At 38.3% G+C, this 16,861-nt stretch overlaps 1 protein-coding gene across 2 annotated transcripts in view; it reads right to left on the bottom strand.

Moving 5' to 3' along the window:
- Positions 1–16,861, bottom strand: part of HBS1L (HBS1 like translational GTPase) — an 84,598-nt gene continuing 67,737 nt past the window's right edge. For both annotated transcript variants that reach the window (XM_024551886.3, XM_045188801.3), the window contains 6 exons: positions 14,754–14,858; positions 11,492–11,582; positions 10,990–11,098; positions 4,538–4,638; positions 1,806–1,950; positions 1–634 (listed from right to left, as the gene is read on the bottom strand). In XM_024551886.3, the coding sequence (XP_024407654.2) occupies positions 623–634; positions 1,806–1,950; positions 4,538–4,638; positions 10,990–11,098; positions 11,492–11,582; positions 14,754–14,858 (563 nt within the window). In that variant the 3' untranslated portion in view covers positions 1–622. The remainder of the gene's footprint in view (positions 635–1,805; positions 1,951–4,537; positions 4,639–10,989; positions 11,099–11,491; positions 11,583–14,753; positions 14,859–16,861) is intronic.

Consider the following 16,861-nt stretch of genomic DNA (forward strand, 5'->3'; position numbering starts at 1 on the left):
TTATGCTCAAACAAAGACATTTTATTAGTTGGTTTTACATCTTAAATAATTCCTTGAATAACAAAGAAAGAGTTTCCACTAATTCCAACCTAATCTTTCAAAAGTTTACTTGTTGGAGAAGAACATTTTTATGCTCAACGCAAAATACCTTTATTATAATCTTTAGCAAATCTTAGAGTTAACCAAAAAAAAGAAAATTGCGCTGGTCAAATATTAACTACCTCAACCACCCAATTTAGTATTTTTCCTTAAAATGTATACAGTGGAGTTGAACACCAAGAGAAAACTGTAAACACTCTGTGGTTTGGCTGGAAGTAGAGTTCATTTCATGATGAGCCAACGTCTTCTAATACATATTCCCGACAGTTTCCACAAATCTCAGCGAAGTAAATCCATTTACTAACATTTCACAGGGAAGGCGGGTTTTGAAAACCACCTGGGCAACTTGAAATTCTTGCAGTAGTGATGCTTAATACTTCTTTGCAGCTGATTGTAGCTTTAATTTTCTCTCATTTAAAAAAATATCAACTGCACATTTTTCCTTAATTAAATAACTGGGTTCTTTAAAAACAGAGGTTATTTATCTCCTTGCACTTGGAAACGTGGTAGAAATTCTGACCCATCACTCTTTTATCTGTAAAGGAGAAAAACATATTTGCTAAAATTTAATCCTTCCCATTAAAAGAACAAATTACAAAAGGCAAATGGCAGTAAAATCATTATATCAAGATGAAACTTTTTTCTTTTTCTCGCCACTTTTCCCTTCCTTAGTCATATTATTTCTGAGATTAACGATAATCTCTCCATTATCTTCCATAAGAAAATGTGTCTCATTTTTAGAATGCTCTTTCATAAAAAATGCTTTGGCAGACTAAATGCGATGGTGATGACAGTGACATCACACAGCATTTGCTGAATGCTTGCTTTGTATGTGCCAGTCTGCCAGGTGTCTCTGCTGACCATTGCATTTCACAGTCACCACTCTGGGAGGGAGACTCCACTACCCGTGTTTACAGAAGAGTAAATTGGAGGAGAGACGTTCTCGTGCTGCTCGGAATCACTGGAGCGCGACACAAACGGGGCAGGTTACCTCTGGAGCCTTTTGCGTATACACGTACAGCTGGACTTTGATACAAACTAAAGCCCTGTGTTCAAAGATGTTCAAAGTATACATCCAATTAAATGGCTTCAATGTGTTTTATGCAAAAAATAATTACATAAATGAAAAAAATCCCCCCTTAAAATATAATATTCATAATACCTATGTTAATCATGATAATGTAGAAAAAATTTAAATTACTGAAATTTCCTGGTCCATTTCTGGTTATTTTCTCCAAAAGCTAACTGCACCTCACATTACATAATAGGTTTGTTTCAGAAACATTACTAGTATGTTAACTGAACTTTTTGAACAAATCATTTCCAATGCCCTAAAAACCAGTAATTTAAAGAAAAAATTTTAATAAATGCTCCTCTATGAAGTAAAACTACTACCCCCAATTCATTTGACTTTTAAGGTCTGTACTCTCACATCTGAACTGCACACGTACAGCTTTTCAACGGGCTCCTTTCATTCTGAGCACTGTTCCTGGTAGAGAAAACAGTCTGGAAGTCTCATTGTGACAAGTTCTAAGACCAAACATTTTCTTCCCATCTTTCTCTTTAATTTTTGAATATAAATTTTAAAATTTATTGTCCTAATACCATAACTGTGTTCCCCTTAAGCCATGAAATCTCAGTAACCATTGCACACAGTGGAAAAAGACACCATGACCAAGCACAGCCAACCGGCCGCTCTGAGATACCTCCGTGACGACGCCAGCAGCTACGGTAGAACCGCTGTAGCGCAGCATGAACCTCCCCAGCTCCTTGAAGTCTTTGTATAGCTCCAGAGCGACTGGTCTCTGTGTCTGCAGCTCTACCAGTGCGTTCTGGCCTTTAGTCAGCAATCTATCAAGAAAAAAGAAAGGAACCAATGAATATCCAACAGAGGTGAATAAATGTAGTAACCACCTGAAAAGTAAACATTACACAATGAACAAAGCAACTCAGTCTTTCCAAAATTTAAAAAGAAAAAAATATATCTTAAAATGAAAATGTGTCCTTTGAATTTTTCTGGGTTAGTTAAAAAAAAAAATTCTAGATTTAAGAAATACTAGCTAGTTCACTTATGTACATATTTTAAGGAATATCAGCTAGTTGATATCTCTCTCTATATATATATGTATAATATATACATATATACTTCATATTATATATATGTATAAATAAAATGGCAGCAAAATCATTACATCAAGATGAAATCTTTCAAATGTAACTCTTTCCTTTGAAGGATGCTATAAATAACCTAAACATGCTCAAGGCCTTCGCGTCGATCCCTCAATGAGACTGAGAGGTGCGACTATCTAACAAAGAAAGGGAGGCCCTTGCACTCCCAGAGAGGAATGCAATGCCCTCTGTCTGTCCGAGTAAAATGGTGACTGTGGATGGTGTGTTAGGAAGTTATGTATAAGGAGGGTAATTCCTAGTGCCAACAGACTACTCCATCTCTCTCTCCCTCCCTCCCTCCTCTCTCTTTCTCACACAGAAACAGTGGCTCTTTAACAGAGCTTCAGGACAAAATCACATGAGATTTTCTCCCAACACCATGCGTGTAGGAAACAAAGGGGGATGGGGCATGGGCCTGACTGTAAACAGGGTTAGAGCGAGAAGCAAACGAACAACGATCCTTGTACATGGGCACAACACCCATACTTACTAAAAGAAGCAGAACGCTAAAGGGGACATTTTGAAACTGTTCTCTAATTTAATCTTGACATGCTCCAGAAGGTCAGAGGACAGCAATCATAAACTCACCTTCCGAAAAACTAGGTCAAGGACAGACTGATAGAGTAAGCCATGCGAGTTTCTAAAAAAAAGTATTGCAAACGTTCCAAATACTGGTTTTAGACAATTTCAGCCCGAAGTCTCATTCCTTAGGAAAGAAAGGATCTAATATATTTATGATTTGCACTTAGTTTCTAGAAAGGTCGCTTCCATTCCATATAAAGCAACTGAGTCTACAAAGTGCCTTTAGTGGACATGAAAAGAAAAGGCCAAACAGCGTTGGTACAAAACAAGAGGAAAGGACTATGTTATAAGTAAGGTGTCAGGAAAAACTAGCATGAGAATATATTAAGATCTAATATCACTGAGCTAGGACTTTACAGCAGGAAAGAGAAAATTCAGCATTCCATTTGACAAGTTAATTGCAGATTGAGAATTCACCAAATCACTTGCCTGGGTCAAACAAACTGGCTCCTGTCAAAAAATATATAGTTTCTGTGAACCAACTGACTGTGCTAGAACCCTGGCTCTGCTACTTGCTAGCTTGGAGACCATGAACATGACATACAACCTCTCCGAGCCTCAGTTTCCTCATCTGAAAAATGGGACAAATATCGTCCCTGCTTCATATGGTTCCTGAGAACAGAACCCAGGCGAAGCATTCATGACAGGGCCTAGAATACAGTGGTTCTCCGGCAATGTCAGCCACTAGTGATATCACATGTGAGAGCACTATGGCAGACTCTCATGCTCGAAGCTAAAGGCTCAGGTTAAAAATAAAGAACTACTTTAAGAGATTAAGTAGCCCTTTCTTCATAACTAACAGAGAAACAGCCATGCATTTAGAGCACTGTGAAGATTCTCTCTTCCACTTGCAGCCAACCCATTAACCCACTAACCACCTTTGGCCTCTTGCACAGGTGCATACGAGGAGGAACACTCAAGGACTGAAAAAGGGGATTTTGGGTGGGATTCCCCACAGAGTTGAAGGGAGGAAAACCCCAAAGCTGAAGCAGCCAAGCCAAACTGTGGTTAGCCTTTACTTGAACTAGGGTAAGAAACTCGAGCTTCTCAGGAAGCACTTCCTTTGAAAAATTCTCACCTTGTCTGAGCCAAGGGGAATGGCCCAAACCTAGGCTTAGATATTCGTGGTAAGAGGAGGGGACCAGCATGGTGGCGATTAGCTCAGCTTAAGTTCCAGGTGGTCACTGAGAAGAAGGGAAATGCTTTGCAGGTGGAAAAAACTAGGAGCTACAGAGTGTGGAGTTCACTCTCTTGCTGGGCTGTTCTGGGCATGGGAACGGCTCTCATTAAGGAGATGACGAGAATGTCAGGGGGAGCACTCGGCTGGAATTTGGAACCAGCAGGGGGGCACAAGTAAACTTTTTTTAAAATGTAGAGCTGACTTTTAAATGCGTTATTTTTATATTGCTTGATATATACATACAAATTCATACTTCCATTTTATTTACAATTCACACCCCACCACCACCACCATACAGAACAGAAATTGAATCTAGCATTCATACCTATATAGGACCTTGGATCTCTAGTTTTGTGTCTGTTTTAGTCTAGCCCTTAAAAACTGATTTCTGGAGCAAGTAGAAATAGGCTTCACTTACTACCCCCCAAAATATTACACAAATAAATTAAACTGCAAGACATTTGTGTAAATTACGTGTGTTTGTTATGTATGCATTGAAACACTTACTTAGGTTTCTTCTTGGTAACTTCACCGGTACTTTTGTTTAAAACACTCACCAGTCGTTTAACAACAGCAGGCTCGCTGACGGTTTGGTAGTGTAGCAGCACCTGAAAGGAAGACTGCAGCGCTGAGGAAACCGCTGACCATCGCGGCGCGGGCCTATTCTCTGCGTGCTCACACCGCACTGCTCCCGGCCAACCAGCAGGACTGCCTCCCCTGCGTCTCATCTCCGGTCTCGCCACTCTGACCGGGCTGCGGCTCCTCAGCCTGGAGGGGCAAAGGTCCTGGGAGGCAGTTCAAGTATGTCCTTCCCCACTTACTGCGCACACTTTAGTGAGCTGCATAGCCTTCCTCTTAGGGTGGTGATGAGAATTAAGTAGAATCAGAGACAGTGCATGGTACAGAAAATGTTCAACCAATGTGAAGTGTTTCATCGTAAAAAGGAGGGACTGGAAATCATGATAGTCAGCAGGAATTAATGTATTCATTGTTGGATAATGAGAATAAAATGTCACATGGGAGTTTAGACAGGCTTTGAGGTTAGACAGACCTCAGTTCAAATCCTGACTCCACAGTTTCCAGCTCTACAATTTGGGGGCAAGTCTTTTATCACCCCTTCACCCCCAGTGCCCCCAGCCTCAGGCTCCTCACTACCAAAATGAGGAAAATCAGAGGTAACATTCGGTTAATCGATGGCTTTATATATTAGCTATTATTGTTCATGTTTTGTATTTAAGAAAATTTAATATCAAAAAAGCTAAGCAACAATGTGGCTGTGGTGAAATGTGTCACAGACAAATTTTTGCTGGGGTCAGCTGGGGTCAGAGTAAGACTGACTGTCCTCCGTTCGAATAGTAAGGATCCAGCGAGCACTGTGTCTACAGTTTGGGTTAATGGAAAGATCAAATACCCAGGAAGTGGCCAAGCTATCAAATGTAATGGGTCTGTAAATACCCTTTTATGCTGTTTTCCTGAGAAACACTGGCACTTTTCTCCAACATTTCCTGGCTAAAATGGTTTTCACATTCAGAAAGCAGAAATAAGTACAAAAGGAACTTGTGCACACACATTCTTGGATTTAGGAACTTTCTAAAAACTGAGTCACCCAATCAGCACTCTGTTGACTAGTTCTGTCTATCTCTCTCTTGCGTCAGTTATGAAAGCGGTCCAGAGCCCTCATCTCTCATCTGAATTACAACAGGCTCCTTGCTGGTCTCTGTGCCACCACTGCCGTCCTTGTTTACCCCATTCTTCATATGTTTAGGAGACTGATCTTTTACATACAAATGTAATGGTATGTCCTTGCTATTTAAAACCATGGAAACTTTAACTCTACTATAAGGCATCAAAGCCCTTCTCAATCTGACCCTTGCTAACCTCTCCAGCCTCATCTTTCTCCACCCTCTCTTCCATTCTATGCTCCAAAGATACAGAGCTTTCACTCCTTCATGCACCAAGCTCTTTCTAACAGTTAAGCCACAGTCGCCCATCCCTGCAGCTTCACTCAGCTAACTCCTACTCATCCTGGTACCAACAGTACATCACTTCCTGCAAGAAGCCTGAACCCCGATCTGAGCTAGCTATCCTTCCTCCACGTCCTATAATCTAGTGTACAGCATGACACTATGTAACATCTCACCTTTACTGTAACTGCTACTTTTAATGTCTGTCATCCCATGCAAATATGAACTCTGTGAGAAAAGGAAGCATGTATACCAGAGCTAGACATTTAATTGGTACTCAGTAAATATTTATGAAATGAATGTAAGAATGAAGGAACAAAGAACACCTAAAACGCATGGAGAAAATCAGTCACGTGGGTTTTGGTTTGTTTTTTTAAAGGCACAACTGAACCTCCGTGATTCTACAGAGGTGAATTAGCTTTTTCTTTTTTCCACTGGCATTTGACCACTATAAATTGGAAAGATTCCAGAAAAAATTAACCACCGACTCTTAGGGGGAAAAAACCTCCCACAGTGCATGCTAAGTAATGTGGTAAGAGCCATGTTTGTACATTCTATCAATTCAGGCATCAAAACAGCACCCATGTAACCCAAGCGTAGGTCAACATAACTAACAAGCATTTCTTTTCAACAATCAGGTAAACAAGCAGGATTCCCCTTTCTTGGGCTCAGATGTAATTAAGAATTGGTACTAGTATTCATGGTTTGCCAAATTTGAAAAAACAAAGGCACATAAACTTCAATTCCTTCTAACCTTTGTTAACTTCCTGTGAGTTACAGCTAGGGTCCCCAACCCCCAGGCCACGGACTGGTACAGTCTATGGTGGCCTGTTAGGAACCAGGCCGCACAGCAGGAGGTGAAGCTTCATCTGTATTTACAGCTGTTCCCCAAGGCTCCCAGCTCCGCCTCCTGTTAGATCAGCGGGGGCTTTCAATTCTCATGGGAGACAAAGCCTACTGTGAAATGCACATTGGAGGGATCTAGGTCGTGTGTTCCTTGTGAGAATCCAATGCCTGATGACCTGAGGTGGAGCTGAGGCGGGGATGCTACCACTGGGGAGTGGCTGCAAATACAGATTATCATTAACAGAGAGGCTGACTGCACAGAGACCATAATAAATCAACTGCTTGCAGACCCATATCAAAACCCTATCAGTGACTGGGGCAAGTGACAAGCTGTATCTGATGACAGGCTATAAAGCCATCCTGCCCCCCTCCTCCCTGGTCCATGGAAAAATTGTCTTCCACAAAACCAGTCCCTGGTGCCAAAAAGGTGGGGGACTGCTGTGTTACAGGATAAAATTAGGGTGGTTGAAGAATGGGTTGTAGCAGTAGGGGGTTACATTTTGTCTATCTCCATAGTGACTTACAGATAATAGCACAAACACAATACTTGTTGAACACGAGTTGAAAAAATCTACATGTAAATAAATGGGAAGTAATTACATACAGTGGTACTATGGTACCTTAGCACTTGTCATTAATTCATTCCAGAACTCATGACAAGTGCCCAAACCAACGAATACCAAACTGTTCACTGGCGACAATGAGGCTGATGCTTCGACCTCTGTTTCATCGCAAGAGAAGGGCTCCGAGTGGCAAGCAAGCCCCAAGCACTGAAACATTTTTTCTCATCAAAATGTGACAAGTACAGGGTTTGATGAGTTCTGAAGCCAACAAGTACCAAGGTACGACTACTATCTCAACGTTTTAATTCACATTACATATAATCAAAGTCACCCATAATTCAAAGGGATCCACAGCATAATGTAAAAGGAAATTGAAAAAGTAGTGAATTTCAAAGTGAAAAGTGCAGCTCATGAGTCACGGCCCAATCACTTATTATTCAGACAGTCACAACCTCTCACGAGTCTCCAGTTCCTCATCTGTAAATGGGTACAATACTAACACAAGTCCACAATCCTACAATTTCAAAATCCCTAAACACTGAAAGCCTGATTGTCCTGTTATAAAAACATTTAGGTAGTCAAATGGGACTTGTACTGAAGTAATATAATTTATAGTCCTTATTTATTTCACTTAGCATTAATATTGATAAGTTGGGATACAAAAATGTTCGATTACAGGGTGCTGACCCATTCTTTGTTAGTTGTTTTATGTAACATGCATGTAACATATCACCTTTCTAAAATCTGAACATTTCTGAACCCTGCAGCACACGAGCCTGAGGCGTTTCAGATAAGGGTCGGGGCTCTGTGCGTCCTGTGGGGTTGTAAGAATCAAATTATCTAGTGTTTTATAAACTAAAATGGTTTACATAATCTGTTAAGTGGCAAAATAAGCCAATGAGAAGAGGTAATTTCTTAAAAGAAAATTAAAGGACTATTTCTCAAAAGAGTTAAGAGTTCAGGGGACTATCAAAATGTGGTATTTCTATACAATGGAATAGTAGCCTTAAAAATGACTGAAATTCTGTTACACGCTACAACATGAATGAATCTTGAAAATATTATGCTACGTAAATAAGCAAGGCATAAAAGGGCAAAGAGTATTTGATTCCACCTATACGAGGCACCCAGAGCAGTCAAGTTCAGAGACAGGAAGTAGTGGAAGAGTGGTTCCCAGGGGATGCAGGCGGGGCGGACAGTTACTGTTTAATGGATACAGAGTTTCCGGCTGGGACAAGGAAAAGGGTCTGGAAATGGATGGTGCTGATGAACACATAAAAATGTGAACACACCCATATTCTGCCATGTATAATAGACACTTTTTCACCAAATTTTTGAGGGCAAAATAAGGATGTGCATTATACATGGGTAGTACCTGAAATTACCTTGCATCTGTTTTGTATTTTGTAATTACTTGATACATATAATTACTTGTACTGCCATAATGTGTTCAAAAATAAATGTTAAAATTCCTTTATAATACAAAAAATATCTAACTATAAATAAATAAATTAATTAAAAAATTAAAATGAAAGATTTTTTTCCTAAAAGTTCGTGCCAAAAACATGGGAGTACATTATACATGAGAGTGCTTTATACATGGCAAAATACAGTGCTTAATACCACTAAACTATAAATTTAAAAATGGGTTAAAATGGTAAGTTTTATGTAATATTTTACCACAATAAAAAATCAAACATGAATTTAATTAAATTCTTCTGTTTTTTCTTCTTAAATATACAGAGTTCACCATATAAATCAAAGGAAACAAATACACTGGGTGAAGCAAAAGTAGGTTTAAGTTGTTCGCATGGAAAATAATACAATAATTAATAAATGATAATACAAGATACACTGTTATGCATGCTTGCAACTGTAAACCTACTTTTGCCCCATCCTGTATTTATGAAGCATTAAGGAATTAGTCCCTAAATAGTAAAACTTTTATTACTTAGGAAGCCTTTTCATGGTTAAAAAAAATAGTTTTGAAGGTTTCGTCCCGTAGGAACTGGACAATGACAAAGCACAACCACCTGCTCTGAAACAAATTCCATCCCGCATTCATGAGTCAACGTACGCGAGTGGGGTCCCACAGAGCAGCCCTGAAATACTTTCAATTCATACTTATTTTTAAGAAATTACAGTAGACAGGAAAACACTATTACTATTCAAAGTACTATTGACCTCTTGCCCTCTCTACCTCTCCATTGGCAAAAATTATTGCTGCATGAGTAAAAACACGCTGTAACCAACCCCTCCAGCTTCTCTCCATTGGACATACTGCTTTCTAAGAATGAGTGCCATCACTTCACAGCAATTCTGTTGTAGTTTCTTGCCTAACAATACATGGATTTTGAATATTTAAAAATGAAATATTTTCAGCTATAACAATTTTTTGGAAAGAATATAATTATAAAACTAAAATATGTAAACAGTACCTTATAAACATAATTTTATACGATCAAATTTACACATAATTACAAAGAATTATAAGGAAAGTGCATGGTTATCCCAAATAAAAGCATGTAAGTATAAAATGAATTTAAATGAGCTAAAATAAATGTATTTCCACTATCACTAACTTAAATAAAGTTTAAAGGTCAATTACTATTATTGTCTTACTTTTATTGCAAAGATGTATCAAATGGTGAAATGACCTGTTTATGTTTTCAAAGGCAAGCCATTTAATTCCACTGAGAAAAATTTTTTACTATTGTGCAAATCTGTACTATTATATAAGCTAATTGAGAAAAAAAAAGGTCTAATGGGAAAATACTTGCTTGTGAAGTGGCAAAAACAAAGTACCAACCTACAAACAGAGTATGGCCCCAAATATCTGTAAAAAATTATACCCAAAACAAGAAATTCACGGTATGCACAAGTAGCAGTATCTTTTCTGGATAAGTAATGTTATAGCATAAAATCACCCTCTTCCCATAAACGTGTATGTTCAAATGATGCTGGTCAATGATAACCTGCAAACCAGCCTCACAGCATGCAGGGTCTGAAGGAGTTGCTTTAGTACAATTAAGTTTACCCTACGGCAAGCATTCCCAGAATATACCCATGAATACCAGTGAGTGGACAACATGTACACAGAAAAATACACAAATGTAAAGATATACATTTATGGATTATGCTATTATAGAACATTCTTACTAACTGTATTTTCTCGTGTTTTCCAAATTTTTCTATAACTATGTATCACTTTTTTAATCAGAAAAACTACAAATAAGCACATTAAAACAAAACCCAGAAAGATCCAACATATATAATTACTCAGGTAACCTTCAGAACACAGCAAAAAAGTTATCTACCAATTTCCCTTGATGAATTTTATTATTATCATCAGTTTGTGATCATGAAATCTCTACCCAATGCCTCATTAAAAAAATATTTCGACTCAAAGGTCAAAATAAAAATGATTTTCAAATTCTAATTTCATGTTTTCCTCAATTATAGTAGTAAGCTGTTAGCTGAAAATAACCGGAGCACCACCACTTATAAAAAAATTATTACTTTTTAGCATAAAGGACTTTGAAAACTGTTTATAAAAACGGTAACAATTAAACATTTTAAAACTTACGGGAAATCCTTTAGTAATAGGAATTTCAATATTAAAGATGAGGATTCGGGCTCTGAAGCGAGTGCAAGCTTTAATGGGCTCTTTGGGGCCACAAAATATGCAGCCAACGCTGTTAACAAAAAAATAAAGGAGAGAAGGTAGTTGCAGGCCAAATAAATATACATCCAATAGGAATACCTCTAAAACCACTTACAGAGTAAAACAGCCAAGCAAATTAGGGACTTTTTCTAAATATTCCCTTCTGGGTTAAAGCCTGGCTTTACACCACCATTAACCTTACATCATCTCCACACAGAACAGCTTTCACTCAGAGAACAAGCGTGTGCACTGACAGGTATGAATTTCAATTTTAAGTAGGTTTTGCTATGGGTGACAATTTTTGGCCAAATGAGATTCGGAATTAATACTCATTCTTTCATTTGAACTGGTCAATCGCAAAGTTTATATGTTTTGAGGTCCTATTTCCAAAACAATGGTCGCTTCAAATCATTTTCTCACTCACTTGATCTTGATGATATCCATCCCAACCAACGTAAGACTAACGTGATCGCCTGCTGCCGCCCAATCAACAGGTTCATCATGCAGAGTGATTCCTGGAAATGAGTAAGAACCAGAAAGAATACAGTAAAACACCTCAATATCAAACCATAACAACCAAGAGTTGGGCCGACTGGTGCCTCATCAGTCACTACTCATCGTTTTCAATATGAATGGAATGAGAGTGAGAAGGGTAACTGAACGCAGAGGAAAACGCACTTCCTCTAGACTTGACTCTCCTGGAAAACCACCCTAAACACAAAGTGACTTGCATTTGTCCATAAAAGGTTGATTTCTGCTTTTTAAAACAAGAATTTTAAACTCATTCACACAACTGAGTGTATTCATTAAACAGGCCCCATTCAAATATTTCTCTTACATTAATGGATGCAGGCATAACAATACAGTTCAAACTATTTTTAATAACATAAAAAATAGGATTAGGCAAGGTGTCTAGTCTTCCAGTTTTTACTTTTAAATAGACAATCACCTAAACAACCGCTATGTTCCCTGAGTAAACCCACAGGGCATCACTGCTTAGTCAGATGTGCCCTTGGCAGGCCCTGCCACAAATTCCTGCCTCAAAAGAACTGCTTCCCAGAGAGAGAAAGAGAGAGAGACAGAGAGACAGAGAGACAGAGAGAGAGAGAAAGGCACCACGATGACTGATCATATGAAAAAAAAAAAAAGATTAATAGTGTAAAGTATTTTCAATTTAAAAATGACCCCAGGTACTGCTATACACATACACTTTTATTACATAGGGATAATCTTGGAGAACAATTGCAAAGAGCAATATTCAGCTACCTTATTCAGGGACTTTAAAGGAATCTTATATTTCATGATCCTATCGAGTAAATTTATGGGGTAAGTTCCTTTCCACTGGAACTTTAGCCTTGTTATGAAGACAGTATGCAGGCCAACAACTGTGGAATAGGTCTTGAATGACATGTTTCTAGTAAATTATATTTACCCTCATATTTCTGAAAATAATTATTTTTTCCATGTAGCAAACACTTAAGTGAGTTTCTTTAAGACTTTCTGAAAGCTGAAGGAGAGCTTTAAAGAAGAAGGAGAGCTGAGACAACTTAGTTTTATTCAAAATTTCATTTATGTGCATATCTGAATTACTCTAAGAAGAGGGACCATAACTTTTGTCAAGGTATGAAAGAGGTTCTTGACTCCAAAATTGTTAACAAGTGTGATACTAGAGAATGTTTGTTAAATTTTCAACTACTTAAATTTAGTTTTTAAATGTAGATTTTAAATGACCACATCTGATTTTGCTATGAAATGTGGAATTGAAGACAGGGGCTAGCTACTTAACATATAACAGAGAGTGCCTTAATTTATGATTGAAGAGCATTCATACTAAAAGTTCAATTAACAATATAAAAAAAATCTAAGAATAATATATAATCTGATTTTCTCCCCCAAACATGCTACACGGTCCTACAGATGACATCTACCTTCTTAAGGACCTTTCTCACTGGACAGACGTTATGAATAAAAACTTCTTTTTCAACACTCCATGCATATGATATGTCAATAAAGTAAAAATGTAATTAAGAATTTCCATTTGTTGGTTGCAGATTTAGTCACTTCTCTTTTAGGACACTACTGGTGAGCGAGCCGCAGTAGCACCTTAAATGATTAGACAGCAGTGTGCATTAAACAACCAAGTAAATGAAGCAAAGCAGCAAGGTTAGAAATTGCGAACTGAGAGCCTCCGAGCTGGATTCGAAGCATAGCTGTCAAGGAGCGGGGTGCTGCTCTCCAGGTGCTTCTGATGCAGCCTCCTGCAAGAGTTACTGGACTAAAGATAAATGGACAGGGTTTTTCTGAAAGGGAAGTGACAGAAAGGAGGGAGGGAAAGGATGTGGGACTTTCAGATGTGACCAAACTGTCAAAAAAAAGAGTCAATCTGTAAGGTCCATGGATAATTTTAAAACCATGGTTTTAATTAATGTCTCCTGATTATTGCAAAAGCTATTCTCAGAAAAGCTTGCTAACATAAATTAATACTTCAAAAGCACTGTAGCTCTTGATCACTTTATAAAACAAAAACAGATCTGAACTTGAAAACAATAAATATATCTATATAAAATGATTCTTTCTTTAAAAAGTGTGTATTACTTTTTATCTAAACAGAATTTTCATGATTCCTAAGCATGCAGAAAGAAAAAGGTAAAATGGAAATAATTTTGGCTTTCATCCCCTTACTCATCTCAACATTTAGGTTAAACTGTTACCTCAACAGATATTCCTTAATTTCTTCTAATCTTTAAGAAATCAGCTTTCAAATTAAAGAAATTACTTTTTTAAATGTACATTCAAATTTATATACTAGTCAGTACAACTCTGGATATATATTATAAATAAGAGTAACAGAAGAGAAAGTATTGAAATTTAAAAAAATTTTAGCATCCCCAGTAGATTATATGTAAGCTTAAAATTGGTACAAATATTACTTTATAGTATAAAACAGATCTTCAGTTTTATGTTGAAGTCAGAGGCTTAGTTGGAAGACTTAATCTTAAGGTATAAAATTATAAACTATCAAGCAGAATTCAGAAAAGAATAACATGTACATATGTATGATCAAATGATTAGAAGATGAAAATAGTTATCAGCCATCATAAAAAGTCATGTATTAAATTATGTGTAAAACCAATAATTGTGGCACTTTAGCTCATAATTTCTCTTTTCAACATTAGGATTCTCTTCATTTACATCTTATTTTCTTAGGTCTTCCTGTAGCATATACACATTTTTTTTTAGTAGAAACATGATCAAAATTGTTAACGTACAGTAATTCTGAAATACACATTTCAAAACAACAGACTAGCAGTCTGCTTCGCCACTGCCTATTTAGTGCCCGGCTGGGGTTGGATTTAATTTCTGCTACTGAATACTATTTTAAATGTACCTGTCAGGTGTCTATACATCTGGTGAAATCCTAACCAGACTTCTCAATCCGTGTCAAAAAAAAAAAAGTGCTACCACAGTTAGAATGCTATAAGTGCACGTACACACACATAGTCACAACAGAAGAAAATCGTTTAATGTTTTCACATTTTTATCTTCAACAGTTAGTATCAGTTTGACAGTCAGTTACAATTTCAGTAAGAGGTTATTTACTCTGGAGTTTAATAACTACAATACTTTTGAAAATCTGCTGTCTCAACGTAAGGGTTGCTCAGCACAAGAGTCTTGCAGAGGAATACCTTTTGCAGTACAAGTTTCATTGGGAGGCATTGCTAGCAGTCGGTCACCAGTCTGGATGTAACCAGCTTCAATTTTACCAGTTACACAAAATCCGGATCCTTGATCTGCAAAACATGCCCAAATCTCAGAATGACTCATGCAGCAATGTTATCTGATGATTAATACTATTAGCTCTATTTGTTGCTCTAGTAGTTATATACAACTGTAGTTCAATGAACATTAATGATCATCCTAGAATTTTTACCATATCTCCTAAATATGGTATATCACATTCTACTCGACTTTCTTACAAATAAAAATATTCGTATTACAAGAAGTGGGAATTCATTTCTTTTTCAAATATTGACTGTTTACTAAGCGCCAGGCACTCTGGGGATAAAGATATGAAAATAAAAGTGCCTACCCATAAGGAGTTTATACTAGTGAAGAGAAAGACGAAGACAATTGCATTGTCCAGAGACAAATGTTATTTATAATGTACACTAGAAACAGAAAAGGTGCGCAGAAGACTCTGTTGCAGGGGAACGATTACACCTTAGCTGGGCCCTTAGAAGGGGAAGGGTCAGGTGACTACCAGGTGCCTCGTGTGTGGGGCAGGGGAGGAAGGAGAACACTGCTGACCCAGGACACTGCACGTTCAAAGTCACACGGTTATAACCGCATATGGGGTGTGCTAGACCATGTGTCGTTTACATGGAATCTACATGGGATCCCATGAAATAACGAGGGAAGCCAAGACATGAGGTAACAGAGCTCGACAAGGGACAAATGGTAAAGGGGCCTCGTAAACCACGCTTAGGGCCTTAATTTCATCCTCAGCTGAGCAATAGGAGCCAGTTAAACACTGTGAACAGAGAAGGGACACGATGGCATTTCCATGTCAGAGAAGGAGGAAGTTTGCCTACAATGCACACGCTGGCTGCAGAAAGGGAGTCAACTCAAGAATTTGGGAAGAAGGTACAACAGAGTAAGGGTGATAAAGTAAGTGGGAGATCATGGCAAAAAGGGAGAAATCTGAGTTGATATAACGCATTAACTGTGAGAGAAAATTAAAAAACAAGGTTCATTTTAGCCTTGGTGAATCTGAAGTGTTGACAAGGCATACAGGTGGAGAAGCTGCATTCCAGGGACACCGATCACACCAAAGGGGACCAGCCACATGAGAATGTGACCCTGGGAGCACACTGCCCGTGGGGATGTCCGGCAGCAGTCAGCACAGGCATCTGGAGAACCTGCACAGGCTTGGGCTAGAGATGCAGATTTGGGAAGTGTCACCACACAGGAGGGAGAACAAAAGGAGCAAGTAGGTGAGAGGACTGAGCAACAGAACACTAGTTAAGAGACAGAGAAAGAGGAGCCCACAGGGAAGCACAGACACGTTAAAGACACAGACTAGAGAGCAGGAGAAAAGGGGGTCCAGAAAACAAGGGAGGAAAGTTTTAAGGTAGATGTGACTACTGGCCTCAGAAGTAACACGAAATTCAAGTAAGATGGAAGTGAGATAGAACTGAAAAATGGGCATCCAAGAGGACATTTGGTAACCTCTGTGGGAACATACTGGGGGGAGCAGTACAGGCAGAAGCCAGGAAGTAGCCTGAAGATGGAGTGGGAGGTAACAAAGTAGAGTTAGCAAACACAGCTAATCAAAAAAGAAAATTAAACACCTCTTGTATTTTAAATAGGTAACAGTAATTTGGAGAAGATTATCATATTTCCTCTACTACTACAATGCTAAAAGCTAGTAACGGTAATGACAAATTTCAGTTCTTTTAAATGACTTTTGTGAGGCATCTTCAATCATTCATTTATGAAACATTTGTTAAGCACGCAGTAGGTGCCGGGCACTGAGCCAGGTCCTGCAGATCCAGGAAAGACGGTCCTTGCTGACAAGGGAGTTTACAATCTCGGTGAAGCAGAAAGCACTGAAACAGTTGTAATTCGGCATGAAAACGCAATGACAGAAGATACAGAGAACACAGAGGAACACCTCCGAGTATGAGTTTGGTGAACTCACCAGTAATCAATTTATTGCTTCTCAGTTCCAAATCTACTCTTTACTGCCTGCTCTGTGAATAAAGGGCATTTGGGGGACAAGTGACATCTTGAC

Source organism: Desmodus rotundus, chromosome 11, assembly GCF_022682495.2.
Source record: "Desmodus rotundus isolate HL8 chromosome 11, HLdesRot8A.1, whole genome shotgun sequence".
In the NCBI taxonomy this organism is placed as follows: domain Eukaryota; kingdom Metazoa; phylum Chordata; class Mammalia; order Chiroptera; family Phyllostomidae; genus Desmodus; species Desmodus rotundus.